Source organism: Brachyistius frenatus, unplaced genomic scaffold (assembly GCF_029030835.1).
Source record: "Brachyistius frenatus isolate BFR_SWC_R1_liver_20210118 unplaced genomic scaffold, ASM2903083v1 Contig_165, whole genome shotgun sequence".
NCBI classification, from domain to species: domain Eukaryota; kingdom Metazoa; phylum Chordata; class Actinopteri; family Embiotocidae; genus Brachyistius; species Brachyistius frenatus.
In genome coordinates this window covers 418,798-441,467 of record NW_027210764.1, presented here as the reverse complement: position 1 = coordinate 441,467, position 22,670 = coordinate 418,798, and the positions used below count along the sequence as shown (strand labels likewise).

The window sequence follows — 22,670 nt, the reverse complement described above, 5'->3', positions numbered from 1 at the left end:
AAGAAGTAGAGTCGTGTGGGATTACATGATAAGACCGAAGATACTAAAACAGACTAAATCCAAAGGAAAACTGTGGCAAATCCTCTAATACGTTCAGAACAACCTATGTGCCAAGTACTCTGTGAAAGTGTACCTAGGAGAAATAGTGATTGTTTTATTGGGTGGTCACAGCAAATATTGCCTTGATTTAAAAAAAAAAATTCTCATTTACCACTCTTTATATGAAGTTAATATATAAAAACAACATCCTAATTTATTGTGCCTCAAACCCTTTCCCAATGCTGAACATAAGCAAACAGATATTTATATCAAATTTATATTGGCAGTCTGCACAGCATCATTCGTTGTTCTTACATCACATCAGTATCAACTCCCCTACTGTATATGCAGTAACACAAAAAAAGGCAAAAGTTAGAGCAAGTAAAAATAAGTGTGAGGTGACAGTAATCAATTAAGTTAAAACTAGTTTCCTGGATGTGCTGTGCCATAACTTAGACCTCAGCAAAATCTCTGTGACGCTGTGTCTCCCTCCAGCACTAAAACAATAAAGAAGAATCCACATTCAATATCCAACCTGCAAATGGCCTATTATTATCAAACTTGTAATTTTCACAAGGCGGTCATAAAACATAATCTAATTTTTACTTTCTCCCCAATTAACTTTATATTATAGATTCCTCCATGCCATATGATCATTTGAGTTGCTTCAAGGTTTGAATATTACTCTCGGGTTAGGATGTCAGCAGTGGAGCTTCCTGGCTGAATACGATGAGGACCCACCTACCTGTGTGCTTTTTAATTTGAGCTCTTGAAGGAAGGAGAAAACACTGAGTTTCTGTCAAAGACCATCCGCCTCAAGTGTCGTGGATAACAGCTTAGAGAGGGAGCATTAGCTCACCCACCAATTATGGTATTTTTCATAATTGAAATTCCTTAAGAATTGCTTGACACTTTTTGTTCCACTTTGCTCTTCACATATGTAAAATATGTCACATGTTTAGCCTGGTAAGTATGCATTGTTTCTGTACCTATGTAAGAAATTGTTTGGAAATATTTGTGTTTTTTCTAGAATTAATATTATCAGTATTCCTTGTGTTCTGGTATTACTTGATTTGGTCGTCATTTTCCATGTGTGTCGGTATTTAGCTTTATGGCGATGCATATAACTGTTTTTTTCCTGGTTTCGTGTTGAAAATCTGTAGAATAAGCCCATAAAAAGTTTACAGATTTTGATGGGAAACTACAATCAAACACTGCCGGTTCGACAACTGGAGGCAAATTTGTACAAATTGACGTCAATAAACAAAAATCTTCACTCTCCCAGCGCTTTTAGTACTATAATGCTCTGAGCTAGTGAGTGGGCTAACATGCTCCACATCATACTAGCTGTTCAGTAATGAGCCCCATTAATTATGTAAAGGCAGTGATGCAGATGGACCTAATTAATTGTCTCCCGTCACCCCCTTGATTACTGTACCTGGAAGGGAGGTGTTAATTTCTGTAATACTTAAGCAGGTACGCAAACTGTTTTGTCGGAGCCACCGCTTTGACAATGACAGAGTAGAGCATCAGCTTACCCGCTGCAAAGCTCTTACGATGTTAATTCACCGAAAGGAAAAGTTTCCCAGTGGTGGTGGTGACATTGTGATAATTGAAGGAGAGAGGGAGAGATTAAAAGAAGTGGGGAAGGAGAGAGAGAGAGAGAGAGGGGGGGGGGGGGTTGTATGGTGGCCCTGGAGATGTTTTCTCAACCTGATTGCATCAACATTTGCGTACCTTTGTGCCGTTTGTCTCTGTATGTCTTGGTAATGGGTTACCAGCGGGCGAGTTTGGGAACACCCAAGGTGCTTTGTAACAGCAGCGTGGTAAACCTGTTGAGAGTCAGACAGCACAGATTGGAGTGGTAATGACAACCGGAGTCTGGGAGGCTGGCTGTTAATCATATGAGATCTGTTCTCCATTTTAATCGACAGCCGGTACATGTTGTCACCACCTGACCAGAGAAAGATTTTAGGGTCATCCATTTTCCCGCCAAAAAAACTAAATATAGTTTTATCTCATTGTAAAAGAATAATAGCCACAAAGAGACACACCTCTGCCATCCTGCCTACTTTAATTATACACGTATTGTTGTAAATGAGTTGACATCATCATATCATCGACATGCTCTAAACTCTACAATAAAGCCCATCACCCTGTGTGCACTATAACTTGGCACTGAAGTCGGACTATTCATCCGTCCTGTGGTGTGCAAATCGTAAAGTATGAGCCACCTGAGATGCGAATCTAAAGTCGAGTGAATGAAGAAGCAGCTTTGGAGAGGAAGGCGGACAGAGGGAGCAGTAGGCCGTGACGGGATACACAGGAACCGCTGTCAAGTAACAATAGAACCTTCAGCTCCTGAACAGGAACCCATAACAGCAACACAGGAACACCAGGAGAGGAGAGGAAGAGCTGAGTGCTTCAGCAGCAAAGGAGGGGTGGTCAGGGGGCAACCACTGGTCTATGGCGTATGTGTGTGTGTGTGTGTGGGGGGGGGGGGGGTAAGCATGGGGTCAACAGAGCCCTCCCAACCCCCCTAAAAACCTCGACCAAAGAGCAATGTAGTCAGTGTGTGTGAGCGTGCATGCGTTTATGTGCTTGGCTGCAAATCTGTTCATGTACACACGGTACGTCCGTGCAGGTGCGTATGCCGTCATGCACATTTGTGAGTGTGAGTATGTTCATGCAAACCTTTCTGCTTGCCTACATGCGCATGTCACATTAGAGTGGCTTCTTCAATTACAGTGGATGTTTTTGTTTTGTTTTGTTTTGTTTTAGTGGACAGTGCTGAGGGCCCCAGTGGCCTGGGGCGATAGCAAGCAGGCAGGCAAGGACAGGAGCGACACAGCAGCAAGCACAGCATCCACAGTCGGAGCATTAGGGAGCTCAATATGAGCTATGACTGCAAAGGCTACATGCCTGTGTTCCTGAAAAGGTCATGGACTTTGCTGGGCAGTAATGTGTGAAAATGGTGCACGGTGGTTAAAAAAAAAAAAAAAAAGAGGGAAAAAAAAACAAAAACAGATAAAGATCAAACACCGTTACACTTTCACCTCCTCTCAGATTCAGTTAAATGGGCACAAATACAAAACATCTCCATGCAAACTGACCTGGCCCATTCAAAGTAGTCTGTGAATTAAAGAAGAAATATTAGCTCTGAGGTGACCCGAGAAAAGTGATATATATGTAATATCAATCAAAAATGCTTGATTTTGCAGTGGATTTTCTCAAAAATTGCACTGTAATTTATGGAGTTTTAAGTGAGTTTTTGGTGGTAAAATTGCAGATATTAAAAAAAATTGCAAGTAGAGAATAAAAAATTGTGTGTGGGGGGGGGGGGGTAAGCACTCCCTGATAGAGTTTTATGTACTTCCTATGATAATAAGTATGCTGCACATCACAGAAATATTTTACTTATCTTTTTTTTTTTTTTTTTTAACCATGGGGTTACAAAGATTTCTGTAAAAGCTCGACAGAAAAAACTGTGTCTTACAGTAATATAGAATACAAAAGCTACATCTGCCATTAAAATAAGAGCTTTTTACTTAATATTAATTCAACACAGACTGTATGCACAAAAACAAAGTGCTGTCTCTTACAATTGCGTGTGTGTATAAAACTAATTCAACACGCAGTATTTCTCATTTTAATGATGAGACCACATTTCCCACAAACCCTGTCACTTCCGGTTTCCTTCAGTGCACAGAGTTTGTTTTGCCGATAAGAAGAGAGGAGCAGAGCCTTGCTGGTTGAAAATGCGTTATATATGCGTTGAGTTATTTTTGTTAATAAAGCGAGTTTTATTTGGAGAGACTACTTTATATTGTAACCCCTTTTAGCTGAGCTTCTGTTGATGACATTTTTTTGCTGAAAAATGGTGGGAATTTAGCAAATTTGCACGCTCACGTAAGTATTGTATACATTATTTATTGCAATTCCAAGATAACAAATTCCTGTAGGGACTGCGTGATCGTTTTGACTTCTTAGATCCACACATGAAAATGTATAGACTGCAGGCTCAGCCATTGAATTATATAAGCATCTACCTTACAACTTACCACATATCAGTCCTTTTAACATCTGTCACGTGATCATTATAGGTTTATGAACGAGTAAGAGCCCTCAAACCCTCTCTTATATTTGTTTGTATGTCACTAGGTGATGCACTACCTCTTTTTCTCCACCTGCGTTTCTAAACAGGCTCACAGATCCGGCAGTAGCTAAAGAGACAGAAAGGAGAAAGTGTTCCAGTATGAACTCGTCGGTGTGAACAGTTTAATTACAGGGAGTGTCAGCCCCATTGCTTAATGTGTCCCTTACAATTAATCCAGGGAGAGGATGTCATTATCTACAAATGCCTGGGCCTGGGCAGGCTTTTTTCTGCGAGAGGGAGGGGGAATGAGAGAGTGCAAAAGAGAATGAGTCTAAACAAGGAAGCGCCTTTGGTTAGCAGCCGGCAGTGTGTTCGACCTCCTTGTCACACAAAAGGATCTCGCTTAGATGCTGGGATATTGTTCCAAAGCACTGAGTTTGAATATTTTGGACACTTGACTCTTATGAAACCATCAGCGAGGAAGAGCTTTTTCCTATAATTTCTTCATAATATGAGGCTTCGCCCCTCAGCTGTCAAAACATGTGCTGCTGGAAGAGGTTAAATTGACACCAGGTTTTCACCACTTTTTTTCCCCCCCTCTCCTCCTTCCTCCTGCATTAGGCCAAATCCTGAGGAGTCCTTGCCGTTTCCTTGCCATCCCATAATGCGAAACAGAAGGCAACAAACGACTGTTGAAGAGTGAGAAAAGATTTTTAGCAAGAGCTCTCCAAACACGGAACAAAATTAGGAGGAGTTTTGGGACCAAACCACCGGGCTCAGATCTGTGTAGCTGGTGTAGAGTGCGGTTCAACCAAACACTTTAACCGATTAATTATGCCATGATATTGAGGGAAAAGAGGCTGATTATGTCCGCTGAGGAAAAGTTACAAGACATATGCCACACATGCAGGCCTGCTTTATATGCACACAGGGGCAATGCTGTATGTAACATGCCCTCGAACAAACATGCATACACAGCCTCTGACGCCACAGAGGTTTTACAGCTTGAATTTGACAGATCTGATCCTTTGTGACTGTCCGTCGTTAGTCACTTCTTTTCCCTTCACTCCCTTCCTTTCCTTTAAAGAGTTTGACCTTGGCCGCTTCCTGTGGCCCCGAGGGGATGAAGAAGTCCTGGTGATTGTGACAGGTGTCGCGTCTTAACAGCCCCACATGACATCCCGAGGAGAGATAGACATTTGGAGGATTTTTTTTTTTTTTTTCCTCATAAGGTTTTACTCATAACCTTAAAGAGACAACGTTGTGTGTGTGTGTGTGTGTGTGTGTGTGTGTGTGTGTGTGTGTGTGTGTGTGTGTGTGTGTGTGTGTGTGTGTGTGTGTGTGTGTGTGTGTGTGTGTGTGTGTGTGTGTGCGCGCGCACATTCACACACACACTGTATCTGGGAGAGAGAACGGGTGTGAAGTCGTACCACTGATTCCCAGCTCTCATTTTGGTTATTGGCTTGGATACTTATCACCTCCAGCCTCCGAGGCTTGATTAGGTTGAAGCTACTCCAAAGTCAAATTCTGGATATCAAAGGCAATGCTCAACTTTGGCATCTGTCTGCAGCATCTTAATACGGAGCCCGCTCTCCTGAAATGTGGGGAATTGAACACGACATCTTGAAATATGGGTTCCGTGCAGTTAGAGTGAGAGAAATATTTTCCCACCACAAAAGGATTACCTGAAGGAGGCATGCCACAAATGTTGAATTAGTTTGGTGGAAATTATTGGTAATGTGATTAGCTTGGCTTTGACAACACTTAGTATTAGGACATATTAGACATGTGCTTTAATGCCAATGGATCTACATGCTTCAATGTGGTAGTCTATTAGCCTACCGGTTTGATTGTGTGGTGTGGCAGGTTCGAAGTTACATATTTGCAGGTGGGTTCATTATTGTAATGTGTTCAGTGTTTTAATCACCTTTATTTCAATTAACTTCATTAAATTGTCAGTCATTTGTGAGAATATTAAAAGCATTTAAGTGTGGAGCAGACTTATTTTCCTTTGTAATTTAAAGTTGCAAGTAAACTTCTATATCCTCCAGAACAAACCTTGAGTGATCTCCTTAGGGCCCAGGGTGAGTCAGAAATGGTGTGGAAGAAAAAAAGATGGGCCGCTATCTGATTTGTTTACTGTAGGTTGGGAGTAGGCTTTCTGCAAAGGAGATTAGTAACAGCGAATTATGCATATCTTATTTTCTGGATTATCTCAGGCACTCAGAGATACTATCTCGATGGATAATCTCTTTTTAAAGTCGTTCGGTTTATTCTGACTGTAAATACAGTTATTTTTGCTTGTTTTTCTTTTCTCGAAGTCCAATTCGGTCTGTGCTACTTTCGGATGGAGTCTATTCTTGCACATTAACTGTGATTATTCAAGTTGAAGTATTTATAGACCGTGATCTTTGCTTTATAGGCACAGTAATGCAAGGAGGGTGGGTGAAAGCCGCTGCAGCACACTATCCATTTTGTCACTGTGTGCGTGTGTTCATGCATGTATGTATGTGTGTGTGCCCCTCCATGCAAATATGAATGGGTGGCCTGTCTTGTCCAGTGGTGCGTTTAACCAGACACAGACCTTTGCTTCAGCCAAATCAGGCCCAACGCAGACAGTGTGCATCCATGCCATTTTCAAGCTGCTCCAATTATATCCGCCGACCGTCCACATATTGGCCAAATTTACAATAATAGCATATCTATTTCCATCCTAATGGCTGACATTGCTTGGCTTATCCATGCATGTATGTCGGTGGTCTTCTACGCTTCGTGGTTTGGTCTGTTCCCAGCCATGAGCAATGTGCTGTGGCCTATCTTGGCTTTGTATGTGTATGTGTTGCATGAACCAAATGTGTGTGTATGTTTATCGGTGGGCAGTAGTGCATTACTTACACCAATGTAATTACTTTTCTCTGTCGGAAGTAAAAGATCACAACTTCACGTTCAATAATAATATTACAGTTAATCATCTCAGCAACCCTCTGTTACTCTGACATTTGGTGTCACCTTATTTACTGTCTTTATGAAAGCATGATTGAGGGTTATCAGTCTGGTCTCTCTGTATTTAGTGGATAGACTGATCCAAAACGTGTCAGCTGGGTGAAAAGGCTTGAGGTAGGGAAGATGGTTCACCTCTAAATCCTGATAAATTACAATTTTGTGTTTTCTCGAATGGCTTGTGAAGACAAGCCACAGGTGCAAAACAAGTCTGAGTCGCCTAGTTTTGTTCAGAGTTGGAAAGTGCAGGGACAGTGAACCCGAGTGTGAGTCACTGAGGCTAAAGGTAGCTGCTGGATGGTCTGTAAATTCCTCCGAATTATAGGGCTACCTGTTAGCTCAGACGTATACCTGGGTTAGCCACATCAAAGACAAGGTTCCAGCACTGGACGATAAAAATTGGCGAGGACGTTTTTCGAAATCTGCGGATTTGAGATTTAAAGGCACCTTTGACGGATCTGAGTTGAGTAATGCGAGTAACGAGTAATGCCTTATTGTGCTGGTGTGGACTTCGTAGTGTAATCAGTAATTCATTACAGTTTTCTAGAAATTTGCCTTACAAATCTGCTTGTCTACTGTATGTGATTACATCAATATCTCTTGTGAATGAGCAGGTGCATTTGTGCAGTTTGACCTTTGACATACAATACTTTTGCGTTTGTACAATAGTACTCGTTAATTGAAATTGTTGTGTGTGATCCCAGTACATGGTGGCGGTGCGTGTGTCCATGAGTCCATGTTGGCATGTGTGTTTGTGTGCCTACATCCTGTCTGTGTCTGTGTCTGTGGCGTGAACCCAGTGTTCAGCAAGCAGGCCTTGAACCCGGGCCAGCTCGGGTGGTGGAGAGGAGGGATTGACCCGCTATAGCTTAGAGAGCCTCAGTGCACAGTCCTACCCCCCCCCCCCCAAACCCACCCATACACACACACACACACACACACACACACACACCCTGCTCCCCCTCCTCCTCCTCATCTCCCCACAACCCTCCGCTCCCTCCCCCCTCTCCCTGCTGCATAGCCCCCAACGCCCGCAGGCGTTGGAGATGCACGCATGCGTTGCCTCACTGTGTGGGGCTTTGTCTGTTCGTGAGCATGGATGTATGTGTGTTAGCATGTAGATTAGTGTTACTGTTTCTCTCGTGTGTGTGTGTGTGTGTGTGTGTGTGTGTGTGTGTGTGTGTGTGTGTGTGTGTGTGTGTGTGTGTGTGTGTGTGTGTGTGTGTGTGTGTGTGTGTGTGTGTGTGTGTGTGTGTGTTTGGACAAAAGAAGCAACCATGTCTACCTCTGCTTTCACTTGGCAATAATCACTGATGCTCCTTTCGGCTTTATCTGTGCTAGCATGTCCACTGCATCTTCATGTTACGACTGCATTTGTTTTGAACTGTACAGAAAAATCTGTCAAATAGCTCATGACACTATTACCGCACAGTGATAACGTGGCTCTAATATGAGTACAGGAAATAGAAAGGACATTGTTGGTTAAATCAACGTGAGAGGTCTGATTTAAGATGCAGTCGTGTCCATGTAGTGGTTGATAAAGTATAATACTTGGCTTAACCGTCCAGAGCTGATGTTCACATATGAAACTTCAGCATCCCGTTGCTCATTGCTATTATAATTCCTTGATTCAAAAGACTGATGCCTCACAATGCTATGACTAGTTGACTACCTAATTCAATTGACCGATGTCTTTATTTTATCAAAATATAATCAACGACATCTTTATTTCACATAATTTAAATTTGATATAGAACAGGTTTCCAAACTCTTTTTGAAAGAAAACTGACAAATGGTGTGGGGAAGTACACTATCTGAAAGTGGTATATGGTGTCTTTGATGGTTCGTGTGGCACCATATTTCAGGACATCCACCCTTCACCACTTCCTAAACCTGAGCAACAATGCAGGCCTGTCATCATCTGATGCAGTGATTCAGATGAAATATCCCACCAGCAACAGCTGGAACAGTTAAAAAACTACTGTGCAATATTTTCAGCAAGCATCAACAAGAAACCGTTTCACAACCTTAAACTTTATTTCCACAGCTGGATAAAAAAAACAGGTGACTGTGAGCCTGAAATACACCTTTTACATAAAAAGCTCCACATAAGACCAAGACACGCTGTGGTAACCCATGGAGCCAAAACCATACACATATTTTCAGTCTTCATTTTCAAACCTAAAATGACTTTAAGCACCATCCATGTGCAGATTGCCATGCACAATCCCAGCCATACCTCAATCCCCTAAATCCAGCCTTTTCCAGGTATCAGTTCTCCTCCCATCCCCAGCTCTCTCCTCACTGCAGCTGTAAATCCCTTGACAACCGTACAACACAAGCTCCACATCCAGCTCCGTTCCCCATCCTGCCTCTTTCCTCTCTCCAAGTGTCAGCAGCCACAGCCTCATTCAAAGCACCAGGTCCAGGACCAGCTACATCCTGAGTAGTCTCCCAAGTCCAAACCAAAACATCGACCACCACCACCACCACCACCACCCAACACACTCCACGGAGCTTCAATCTCCTCCCTAGTCTCAGTCCCAACTACAGCCACAGCCGGGGCTTCCATGTGCGACTGACACATAAATAACCAAGCCTGTCCGCCACCCAGGCAAATTCAAATGCACCTGTCAAAGTGATGAAGCACCCGCCCGCAGGGAAGCATTGTTTACATTTTTACTCCACTCTTTGCAAAAGTGAGATTCTAATTATTTTCCCACTGTAAATTAAAGCCAAGTGGGACAGAACTATGAACCAAAAGGATCGTGGCGTTGGAGAAAAACCCTGCACTCTCCTGCGGTATTGGTGAGGGGCGGGAAATAGTGGAAGAAAATGTGTGGGTGGTAGATAGAGGGAAGGTCAACAGCTTTTGTCTTTAAGAGGGGGAGACAGCGAGAGAGACAGAGAGGGGAGAAAAAAGAGGTACAGCCTTCACACTGGCTACATGGCAAGCCTCGCTCTGTTGTGCTCATTACACACAGGGTCTGGAGAACTCCAACCAACTGGAATACATTATGCCCTCACATTTCATACATAATAATGTGCCAAAAATGTGCTGCATTATTTTTCATACCAATGGACACAAGGAGAGACCGAAAGACAGAGAAAGCGAGGTAGAGAGACTGCGTGGGGGAGAGAGAGCGGGGAAATGTTTAATTAGTCCATGGGAACATGCAAATGGGAGGTAAAATTAGACAGAGGAAGGGAGATCTGGGGAGGAGAGAGCGCATGAATGGTAATGATGGCTATCTAGTTTGGATCAATCATTAAGGGATCAGGGGGACTGACAAGCCTGTTTGTGCCCATGCCTTAGGCTCCTGTTCTGGACAGTGGCCAGTCTGGCTCAGCCTGCCTGCTCCTGGAGACTTCTGCTTCTCTCCTACCTTCAATCACACACAGGCACACACTTATACTCTATGATGCATCTGTACATACAGTATAAGTGGAAATAAGTGTGTTCAAACTTTAACTTATGCTGGGACACACACTGTATGTAAAAGCATAATATATGTATTATTACCTCACTCTGGATGTGTTAGTTTGTGTTAGTCTGTTAGTCTGTGTTAGTTTGTGTTTATTAGTCAGTGATGCGTTTACCCTAATGGCAGCCTATTGCGGATTGACTGTATATCAAAGTGAGGCCGGTGCGGAAGTGCCTTAAACTGCAATACCACTGAGTGCCACTAGAGGTTGGGTCCAAAAAGCCTCCGGCTCCATAGACTCAACTAGTCCCATAAAATTCTAAGTCAATACATTTTTTTGCACAAACTATTTTGGTTTTGTTAGCTAAAGTCGGTCCTTCTTATTCGTTTTCTGGCGGTCCATCTGAACATAATCCTGTCATTAATTAGAAAATAAGCTGTTTTAGTTTTTTGGGGGGAGGGGCTCTGTTTGATTGACAGGTCTGTGGTGAAGTCAGGTTCCGGCAATTGGTGGGCGGGAGGTAGTATTGCCGGGTTTCCAATCAGATCGAGTCAGATCCGCCGCTTGCACAAATATGGTCACCACCGGCTCCAAACTGTTCGGGACTAGCAAAATGGCGACGGTCATAATCCGAACTCGAGACTTCATAACGGCCGTTCACAAACCAATGGGTGACGTCATTGTTGCTGCTTGATTTCACATTACTTGACTGTCTGTGATTTTTTTATTTGCATTTTCGGCCTATAATCAGTTCCCAAAGTTTTCTGCGAGGTCGTGAGGTCGAACTGTCTCGGTTGTCAGCAGGGACGTGTCAGATGAGGTCAAAGCAGAAATGGCCCTTTTCTTTTCAATAACAGCCAACTGTAGACACTGTGTTTATGTCTGGCATGTCACAAAATGGAGAAACATGTCTGACACTGATATATGTGACAGTCAAGGACATGTGAGACAAATATACAAAACACACTGTACCTCTCCCAGACTAGACCAGTCCTCTTATTAGACCAGTGTGTCATTTAATTCCCTGAAACTGTCTGCCCTCTTTTAAGCTGTTGCAAGTTGCAAGTTCAAACCCTAATTTAGGTTTAAATATGGGTCACTCTTTAAATATAACACAAAAGAATAATCTTTTTAGAACATTGCATTACTCTTTTATCTCCGAGGCAGTGATGTCCATTTTTTGGCCTTAAACTAACGAAACAGCATCGTGTCATGATGTCAGTGAAAAGGAATTCCAAATCCATCCCCTGACAGACTTTACATTTGCACACACTTGAATGAAAATGATTGACAGGTCAGTCCAATTTTATTACAAGTCACAGTGGATTTTTAAAAAGAAAACCTTTCCACAGGCGTCTGTATTTAAAGACTGATTGCTTTTATTCGGCATTCATATGTGGTATGGTGTGATTTGGTAGGTGTGAAATCGCATCTTCTCCCAGAAAGACAGACAGACTATATTTATGAACCATGGAGCCATGTCTGCAGCTTTGCCATCCCCACTTCCTGTGCCCCTGTCCCTCCTTCCCATTCGCAGTGTGCATTTGCGGTAATGTCTACAAATCCTGAAATTGATGTCCCTGCTGGAAAACATGGTTTGCCGTTTATAGTGCTCCGCTAAAAGAAACAAGGGTCGTCTCTCCTGATACAACTCAAGGGACTGATGCAGACTCTATCAGATTTCTAAATACAGACCCCAACGATAAATCCTGGCTTGATTGGGTTTGAATTGGGTTAGCTCACTTGAATGCTATCTGCTTAACCCACAGCTGGCCTGTCTGCTCCATGCAGGCATTGAACCTAAATCAGTCACTTAGTGCTATCAAATGGAACAATGGTGGAGTGGAGAGAGCACTCAAGCTGGGGCTAGAAGCCAGGCTAGCACCATAACGCAACACAACAGACCAGAACAGAGTAGTGTAGAGCAGACAGGCCCTCTAATGCTCTTTCCTTTTTGTGTCTCGGCAACGATGCTTCCTGAGAGCCATGGTGCATTGCATGAAATGGCATCACCCAAACCGAACACACAAACACCTTTTCAGGCTTTTGTCTAGTCTTGTCAACTGGATTTCACGTGCTAATTAGCGTAGGATGGTGGCATGGCTAACATCAAAAATAAAAATCTATTTTCATGCAAGCCAAAATACATACACATGCACACCACACTGGGGAATTTAAGCAGGTGTGTTCAACCAAAGTGACTTCAAGTACAGAAGCAGAATCCCTGGTGTTTCTATCGCCACAGCACAGCTTGGTTTATAAAATCCTGGAATGGGGCCATAATCGGGTCATAGGCAGTTCTGTGGCCAGCAGAGGAGCTAAAGATGTTTTCTTACTCAATTTTTCTTTCACATTTGTGACATTCAGTGTTTGGGATTTCTTACTGCATCACGTCCGAGGTGACAGCCACAATTTTGCAAGAGATGTAAGATTTCTGCATTCTCCCAGTTGTGTTTCCTCGGGGGGGGGAAAAGAGAGACAAAAGCAGCAATTCAACCTACGTACGCATGCTAGGCAAACAGTCTGATTCCTGCCTTGCAGAGGTGCTGATTACTTAAGAAATCCAGGTAGTGAGTTTCCCCCCCCCGTGTGGGCCGTGGACAAGCGGGAGGTGAGGCGCAGTTCAGGCCATTTCACTAATGAGCGTTGAAAAGATGCGTCCCCGCTTTCCTCTTAAGCAAATGCGCACGCACCTTCTTTGAGTGTTCTTTACTCGTCCTCTTTTCTTTTTTTTTCTGCACTCGTGACTCTTTGACATTTTAACGATGAGGGACTTTCTACTCATGCGGCTGTCTGGTTTGCAGTTTATACTGTGTCTCTAATTACAAGTGGGGTAATGGCTCCCACTGTTTTCTCAGTGAAGTGCCTAGAGTTGTGTTTAGCAAACCGTTTATAAGTGCGGGGTGACATCGATACACCACCAAATTAAACCTCTCCTTGAGCTTGACCCTGCCACTCATGGCCCGCTCAATGAGTTTGCCTTTTTTTTTCCTTTTTCCGTATTCTTAGACGAATCATAATTATGCAGCCAATTAGGGGGTCACCTTGAAAAACTTCCTCCACTTTGTGACTCCGTGTGTTTGGCTGAGTGTGTGTGTGCAGGAAGTTTTCACTGGTCTGAGTCTGTAGCTCTGAGTTACAAATTATGTTTCTGTTCAAGCGTGTAAACACACAAATGCACTATAAAGAGAGCTTCTCTGATTTTGCATTGTACTACTGTAACACTGTCGCACTCGCACCAGCTAAAAAAATATGTATTATGTAGAGATGTGCCATATTACAGCACTTATGAAAGTATTGTTGGAATTTTTAAAGTGATTTAAAAAAAAAAAAAAGTATATCGTAAGGCCTTGCAACAATTATCTGTGCCCTATTTGGGCCTAGCTATGTCGGGCACTTTAATTTGATCTAAATGCGTGATGTATTTGGATTTACTACGTTGTTGTTTTTGTTAATATGATGTATGACATCTACGATCATTAAGCATGCGTGCCTTTACCAGCAGACACTCGGAGAGAGAGGGAGCTTCCATGATCTTCACACATGGATGACTTCAAGATACATGACCTATATAACATGTTACACGCCACGCTTGCTCCCCCTGTCTCACCCTAATGGGGAAGGGCAGCGCATTACAGGTGTGTAAGCCCTCAATACATGCATACGCTTGCCACCCGGGACGTATAATCACAAACACAACCTCTCTCTACACCTGCCACAGATCAGGCCCCATAGGACTCATGCACTATTAGGGTAAAGGTGTACTACACGCCAGTGGTGTGTCTAGTCATATATAACTGCATTGTTGTTGTTATTATTGTTGTTGTTGTTGTTTTACAATGTTTACACTCTTCTTAAAACCATTCAGTGGTCCACTTTGACTACCTCGACATTGGAGCTTGTCAATAGCTCTCAAAAGAGTTTTACAGCCCCTGCTGACGACTTTATTTTATTCTCTCCCGTCATGTCTGCGGCTGATTAGGTGGCTGTCTCTGATTATATCTGGACAGCAGAGGATCACTTGTCCGGTTCTGCAGCGCCTAATCACGAGGCCCCTACTGAAGGTGCACCCCAATCGGAGGGCGAGACCAGCACCCATGTGGCAGTCTACACACTGTACCTGAGCGGGCTGAAACAACGGTACAGGCACTTCCTCCGACAGCCGGATGGGGCCATTACTGAGGTGGGATATCAATGGAGACATTATATCTGCAGTGCACATGTCTGCAATAGACTAGATTATGAAAAAATTAGGCTCAAACGGGACACTGATTGTTCATAATGCTATTTTACAGTTTGTCTGTTCTGTAATTACAACATTTATGGCCTCTTTTTCTTCCTGGGAGAGTGATCGCTGCTCTGTTGCTCTCTCTGAGGTGTCTTTAGTTAAAGGTGTTTTATGGTGGGTTTTTGGAGAGTTCCTCCAAACTGAGGGCTCAACCCTAGAAGGCATCATGTGCTGCACAAATTCTGTGATTTGTAATATTAGGTTACAGAAACAAGAATAACTTGACTTGACTGAGCCAGAACTTAAGTAATATAAGTTTTGTTTGAGACCAGGTGAGGCCTTTGCAGTCGATTCATAATCTAACTGCAAATATTAACGAGTCTACTTATCTATTCCAAGGCCTCACAATTCTGTAAATTTTGTATCGAAATCATTAGTTTTTTTAAACTTTCATCTACATTTCAATATGCATTAAAAAAAAAAAATTCAAATTATTTGGAAACCACCTATGTGACATCAGGATTTTGGATATGAATATATTAAATATGTCAGTTAAAATGGTTGATTGCAGGTAAAATGAGATTATCTCTCATCTCTATTTTTCACACATTCCCTGTCCATCTTTTTATTTTGCTATCTTCAAACTGGAGGTGAAGATAGAAACTAAAAGAGCAGGGCAAAGGGAGCAGGAGGAAAAGGGCAGGAGAGGTGGATGTTCACAGCACACTCCTCACTTCCATCCTTTCTCCCTCTGAATAGAGTAAGCAGGAAAGAGGACATAAAATGGTGCAGTAACTAGTTCTTTATTCAGCTTTCAGTACAACAGTACAGCTCTGTGGTCTGAAGGGGGGAATAGCTGTCTCCTTGGGCAAAACTACATTAGAAATTCTCCCTTCTTTTCAAACAAAAAAAAATGAGAAACAAATCATGATGTAGTTCAACAAGTGAGTGTATCTACTTACTAACTACTGACTGACATTTAGCTACAAAAATAAAGTTATTCTCTTCTGCCAGTAACAACTATTTACTATATTTATGGTTCTGTGTAAAGTACAGGACATCGTTGTGTTTAATAATGAGTCACTTTGCCACCCAATGTGATTATCGAGCGTCGTCCTTGAAGCTCCTACAGGAGAGGCAGATCAGAATAACTGTCTGATTCTCAGACTGCTGCCTAATTAAAAGTACTGCTTTGCCATTACTGCTGTGAGAATGAACTCCTTTCCTCAATCAGTCTGTCACTCACTGAAATCCCAAATCATCCTAACAAAATGTTTATTTTGAGTTTTGTTTGTCAAATGAGGGAGGAAGGAGGGTGTCACATGCACGGACAATTATCTCTGAGGCTCTGCTGCGTTCTAATGGTTCTCAATCATAATGTGAGTGATGGTGAGCTCATGTGAGTAAACACACGGCGTGGTATATCTATTACTGGTGTCACACAGTCTGTGTGTGTGTGTGTGTGTGTGTGTGTGTGTGTGTGTGTGTGTGTGTGTGTGTGTGTGTGTGTGTGTGTGTGTGTGTGTGTGTGTGTGTGTGTGTGTGGCCTCTAGACCTGTGCATAGCAGATGAGACATCTGGGGTGGGAATTGTAGCCAAACAGAGCGTACACGCACACACACACACACACACACACACACACACACACACACACACACACACACACACACACACACACACACACACACACACACACAGATCTTTTCTTTCTCTGAAAAAAGTTATAGCATTCACAAAAACACTCACCCTTTCCATAACCACACAAATGCAGATGCTGACACAAATTTACGACACTGATAACCTTGACACACATAACCTCAGCTCACTGAGAAGAACAGAATTCATTCCTGACATTTCTGCTGTGAGAATTCATTCCCATCCTTTCAACAGTGAGGGAAGTTTCATGGAAGCCACCCTAAATGAAAGATACAGTAGGTGTCACTGCACTGTCCTTGGAAAACATACACACACACACACACACACACACACACACACACACACACACACACACACACACACACACACACACACACACACACACACTCACTCACTCACTCACTCACTCACTCACTCACTCACTCACTCTTCATAGCATTTCTGTTGCTCTCCTCTCTCATACACACTGTGTCCCTTGGGTGTTGCTGTCTGTTCCTTGCAACTTCACAGGCAAGGACCTCCAGTGGCAAGAGATGCCGATGGCGTCCTCTTTCACCCGCTGGTAGTGGGGAGCGATAACACCGATGTGCAGCGTTGCCGACAGAGCACTATGCCGTTCCCCTTCGCCTCGCAGCACAGACCCCCACTTTACATATTCAAAACTAATCCTCCCCTGAATATATAGACTGGTTTTATGTATAGAGCAAGATCTAGGAATCACCAAAGGGCATCCCCGGCACTTGGAGGAACACTTGAGCTGATTTTATGAGCACTTTATATAATTCCGGCAGTGATATACACACTGCGACAGGGTGCTGTGTACAAACTGCCCTTCATATGTGAGGTGACAGCTCCTCAGAGAGAAGAGCAGCCAAACAGGCACTTCTGCAAAGATTATATAGGAATGAAATAGAAGAAGATTCAACTATACGATGCAGTGACCACAGTAATACAAATAATATCCCCTGTTCTTAAACGTATGATATTTTAAAGCAATTCCTCTATGGGCTTGTTACATTATTTGCTTCTCCCTATAACAGCATGTTTCATGATGACGTGTACAATATTTTCTTCGCTTTTTTGTAAATAACACTTTAAAATAGGAGGACGATGGTGACAAAAAAATATTTAACTTAATTAAAAAGTATGCTGATGTGACTCCCTTCTCTGTCCCAGTTATTTAAAAGACTAATCCTGCTACCTAAGAAGTCTGTTTCCATTTAGTGAGAAAATATTGACTGATGGCTCGGTTCCTTTAAAGAGCTCTGTTTTCACAGGAAGTGTCCTGGACGCCAATGCCCCGAAGGACTTGTTCCGCCCTTAGACAAACAAAACCACTGCTCCAGGGACTGGACGCTTTGCATAATACACACACATTTATTCCCAAAATTTGTCAAAATGAACACCTTAAAAAGCAAGTCCTGAAAGAAGTGCCCTGAGCTATAGACACTGTTAGACACTCTTTAGAAGGAACAATACAGCAAGGTGTGTCCTGTTTAATTTGCTGGAAAGTGAGATACTGGATAAGAGTCATGAGAAACTAAACATTCCTGCTGTTTATTCAGCAATGATTGAACCTGCTATGTTTACTGAAAGTTTTTTGTTCAATAAGTAGGAACGAAGTAAAGTTGAAGTTGTGGGTGTGTAGTGCAAAATAAAACGATAATGAAGTCTTTATTGACTTGCATATTGAATTCTGTTTAAAGAAAGTTAATATTAATGATCCATCATATGCTCCTATTCAGTCTGTTGCCCGAGGCGGGTGTGTGTAATATTGACCATGTTGAAGGGATCTTCTCGCTGAATCACAACAATACAAAAAGTTAAAGCCACGTTCCCATCAGTGTGCTCCAATAAAAGACATTAAAGGTAAAGTGAGGTGTAGCTTTTCAAACACTCATTACCTATAAACAGATGTTCCACAGCTGCCGACTTACAAAATGCACTGCTGACAACAACTGTTAGGGCCAAAATTATGCAGGGAAATGCATCTATATAAGCTAGGACCTTCAGAGAAGGACTCATAACCACTCTGTCTGTAGAAACAAGATGGCTGATGAAGAAATTAATGCAGGCAAAGTCATTATCTTCCCTCCTAAAACCACAGTGGGTTTATGTCCCCCTGTGTCGTTTTTTCTCCGGGGCTAGCATTTAAGTGTCGATGGACTTATAAAAAGATAGGACAAGCCAACTGTGCTCCTTTTGTCTCCTTTCCTCCATATGGAAGGCAGCAGCATATGCAAGAACTGGCTCAGCTTCTGTAAAACTTCCATTAAAGATGCACAACTAAGGCTCTGCCAGCTTGAATATTACCTCTCCCCGCAAATTATTTATGGCGCGGAAAAAACGCTGATGATGAGCATCTCCAGCGACTTGTATAAATAAAAACACTTTTCTCTGCAATTTCAGCTGTGCTTTTTTTTTTTTTTTTTTTTCTTTGCTCTTTTTTGGCTGGCTGCACTTCAGTGTGGAAACCAAAGGTATGCAGTTTGTTAGGTTTTAAGTGTGTAACATTTAATTATCTTACTTTCAGCAGGGGTGACTATGTTGTGGTATAATTAGGATCAGATATTCCCTTTATAGGTTGTGCATTTTTCCACATAACAATGCAGCAATGAAGATTTCAGAGATTAATAAATGAAAGGCAGAGGACTACATATTTTGAAAGAGGCGACATCAAACCTCTCATTAACATTATTTATTTGTCCTCTTCATGACTCAACCCGCTGTCCGACGACAACTCTTCACAGGACCAATATTGACCTAATTTAGCATGCAGAGAATATGAAGAAGTTAACCTTTTGAAAAAAAAAAACACCTTGCAGCAACTTTAATTGACAAACCGCATCAATTCTCCCTCCTACCCCTCTTTTGTAATTACTCTGCCGCATGTTTGATTGCCGCTGCGGAGCTGAGGACCTACGCTTCATTTGCCGTGAGGTCATCGGCAGCCCTCAGAAATATGAATTTGATTTATACAGGAAGTGAGTGTGCTCTGTATACTCTGTATGCACTGTGTGTGTGTGTGTGTGTGTGTGTGTGTGTGTGTGTGTGTGTGTGTGTGTGTGTGTGTGTGTGTGTGTGTGTGTGTGTGTGTGTGTGTGTGTGTGTGTGTGTGTCTACAGGAGACACAGAAAATGAGAGTAAGAGGGGAATGTCCTTGGCTGCGTACTATATGTTGCATGAGGAGATTAATGCCTCCCTGGCAGCCATATCTGCTTCGCAGGAGGACTTCTCCAAAGTACACCGCATGTAATTATCTGGCAAGTTTATACTAGTTTTAGATAAAGAGGCACTCGGTGGAACATTTTTCAGTTTTTTTTTCATTTCCAATTGCCGCTCTATCTCTGTAATTTGCAACTTTAGACAAGTACCAGCCGACAGTTTTGACATGACTCCTTGATGCTGCTGTTTTAACTTAACCTGTTATTGTCTTACACTTTTGATTATTATTTATGTTACACTATTTAATGCATTATTTTCATTTCCTTTTTTTTCAGGAAATGTATGTTTCACGGTTCTATAATGTCTTATACCAGTGAGATTTAAGTTGCATTTTCTATCACTGTACATAAGTAGGCCAACCCAGAGTTGTGAAAGCTGTTTCCCCTCTGGGACGAGAGGTAGTGTGTCATATAAAGTCTCCATTTCTGCTTCTCCTCCAACTTCACTCTAAGCACTAGGACAGAGGAAGAGACTATGCATGACAACACTACTCGCAGGCCTTGAGGAAAAATAGCTGTTCTCCTGCCAATCTCAGTCACTGTCATCCAAGTTCAACCTGTACTTTGTGACGCTTGATACGTACGGCCCCGGGGAGCCCTGAAACAGTCGGGTTTATCATTGTTGTGCTGTTCATTTTTTTTTGTTACCTTTCTGTTCCTGTTGCCCGTCTGATTATAGCATGAGCTCTGTTTTTTTTTCTGAAGGTGATTGGTGACATGGAGGGGGTGGACAATGCAGCCGGGATGGTGGCCTGTCCCATTCAGAGCTCTGCCCATCAGAGAGAGGACAAGAGAAGTGCAAGTGCTTCACTCCAGCTACGGAAACGCAAGAAACTATTTGGAAGTGAGTGTAAAGTTGTATGCTTATTCACACAAAAATCATGTATTATTATTGTCACATAGATATGTGTTTTTCCACAGATACACGGAGCACAATGACAAGCACACATTCAGCAGTCACCTCGTCTCACACATGTGACTGACTCGCCTATGCAAAGCTGCCTGCTTTTTGTTTGCACAGTTTCATCAGGTGTTTCGTTGCCCTCAGGGTCTCATCGTGTGGAGCCAGTAGGAGGAAGCGGGTGTGGCTCCAGTTTTGCACTGCAGGACCTCAGCCAATGATATCACAGGAAGACAAAGATAGCTGGACCTTGAACTGATGTAAGTCCTCTTATCAACCATATGTGCAATACAAGTTTTGTAAGTAGCTGAAGGATTGCCTGAAAAATACTTGTGTATATATCCCATCAATAGATTTTAACAGATGTTTTAGTTGTGAAAAAAAAAGACATGTAACTACATGTACTGTATATTTGATTAGTACCTCACAGAAAGACTGAAAGAAAAGGTTGAATAATCCAATTAAAAGTAACCAAAAATAGTTCTGATGTAAGTCACAGTGTAATGTTTGTATTGTTGAAGCCGTATACAAGTAAACGTAAACAGTGTGTGTGAAGTGCTCAGCTATCTGTGACCTAATAAACCTAATAAACACTTCAGCAACACTTCTAATGAATGCAGGTTGTTAAGTGTCCTGCACTGCCTCAACACAATGAAATATGAAGATTCGTAAAGTCACTAATCAGAACACGAGTGATAAAATATCAATATTGGCCTCACATTAAGCGGGATAATATTCAGGCCAGCTTGATTTGTATTGAATATGTGTCTGCTAGCCGGTGCTTAGTGTAATGAAGTGGCTCACAAATCAGGCTGTAATGGCCGCCTACTTACACATATTGCTTAATTAAAGGTTGTGAGCTTATTAGCATGTGTCTCTGGCACCGGGTGCAGGGAGATGGGGATCAGGACTGATGTCGTTGAGGGCTTGGCTTTAAAGGTTTTATAGATAGCTAACCTATCATACTAAAGCCATAGCGCACCCTAAAATCGGATCTTAATAACCTGTCATTTTCATTGATGATGATTCTCCTTTATGGGCAGCCATTACAGTTCAAGTTCTGGGTCCTGCTGAATGGCGATGGCGGTCATTCGTGCTCGTCATTATCGGGAACACACCTTACTTTGGCCTTGAAGTTGCTCGTCACCTCCATGTTTAAACCATCACAGTCGTGGGCCTGGGGCGCAGTGTGCAGTGCATATGGACACACACGCATAACACGCTCCCTCTCACACACACACACACACACACACACACACACACACACACACACACACACACACACACACACACACACACAAGATCCACAGAGCTCTTATAGGAGCAATTGGCCTTATCAGGCTAAAAATCTCCATAAAAGTAGAGAAGAGAGAGAAATTACAGGAAACTAAATTACATTTTTCGATTTATTTGTCCATTTACGATATAAAATGAAGGAAAATGTTCAACATGTTGTCACAAGTCGACAGGAAAATCGTTGATTGTTTACCTCTGATGCATGCAAATGCTCCACATTTGCTTATTTCGGTGTACTTAGACCAGTGTGTTAGAACAACCTCCTGCCCTTCTGTCTGCCTTTGACACTAGCCAGAACCTATAGAGCTAATGCGCTCCAATTAGAGATCACTCCATTAACAGTGACAGTGCTACACCCACCAATTCAATCAGCCCCCTAATGAACATTAAGCAGAGACGCTGCCTTTCCGAGATGACAGGAAGCTCTTCCCGTTCATCATTTGTCCTACCTTACTGCCTGTATCATTTTACTCAACTCTTGGTCTTTCTTTTTGCTGACCTTGTCTTCCTTGCTTTGCATATGTGTATACAACATGATGTCGGTCAGAAGAGTAACTTCTACACAGCTAAATAACACAAATATTCCAGCACTCTTCTACTCATTCTGATATGTTATTCTTTTATATAAATCTATGAAATTGAATGAATGGCTCTTGTTTCTCCCCCTGCCTTCTCTCTCATGTGATGTTTTCTGAGAGAATCATCACCTTTTCTATTCATGATCATCAAAACAAAGCACTAACTGAGGGTGTAAAGGCTGCAGACACAGAGGGGGCAAAGGTATTTCAATGGTTCAAATATTTG

The 22,670-nt window shown here is 42.4% G+C and overlaps 1 protein-coding gene across 1 annotated transcript in view; it reads left to right on the top strand.

Annotated features, from left to right (window-relative positions):
* Positions 1-20,803, top strand: part of ofcc1 (orofacial cleft 1 candidate 1) — a 90,877-nt gene extending 70,074 nt beyond the window's left edge. The window contains exons 23-25 of the mRNA XM_069716939.1: positions 14,544-14,744; positions 20,375-20,513; positions 20,718-20,803. Of these exons, the coding sequence (XP_069573040.1) occupies positions 14,544-14,744; positions 20,375-20,513; positions 20,718-20,791 (414 nt within the window). The 3' untranslated portion in view covers positions 20,792-20,803. The remainder of the gene's footprint in view (positions 1-14,543; positions 14,745-20,374; positions 20,514-20,717) is intronic.
* The last annotated feature ends 1,867 nt before the right edge of the window (positions 20,804-22,670 follow it).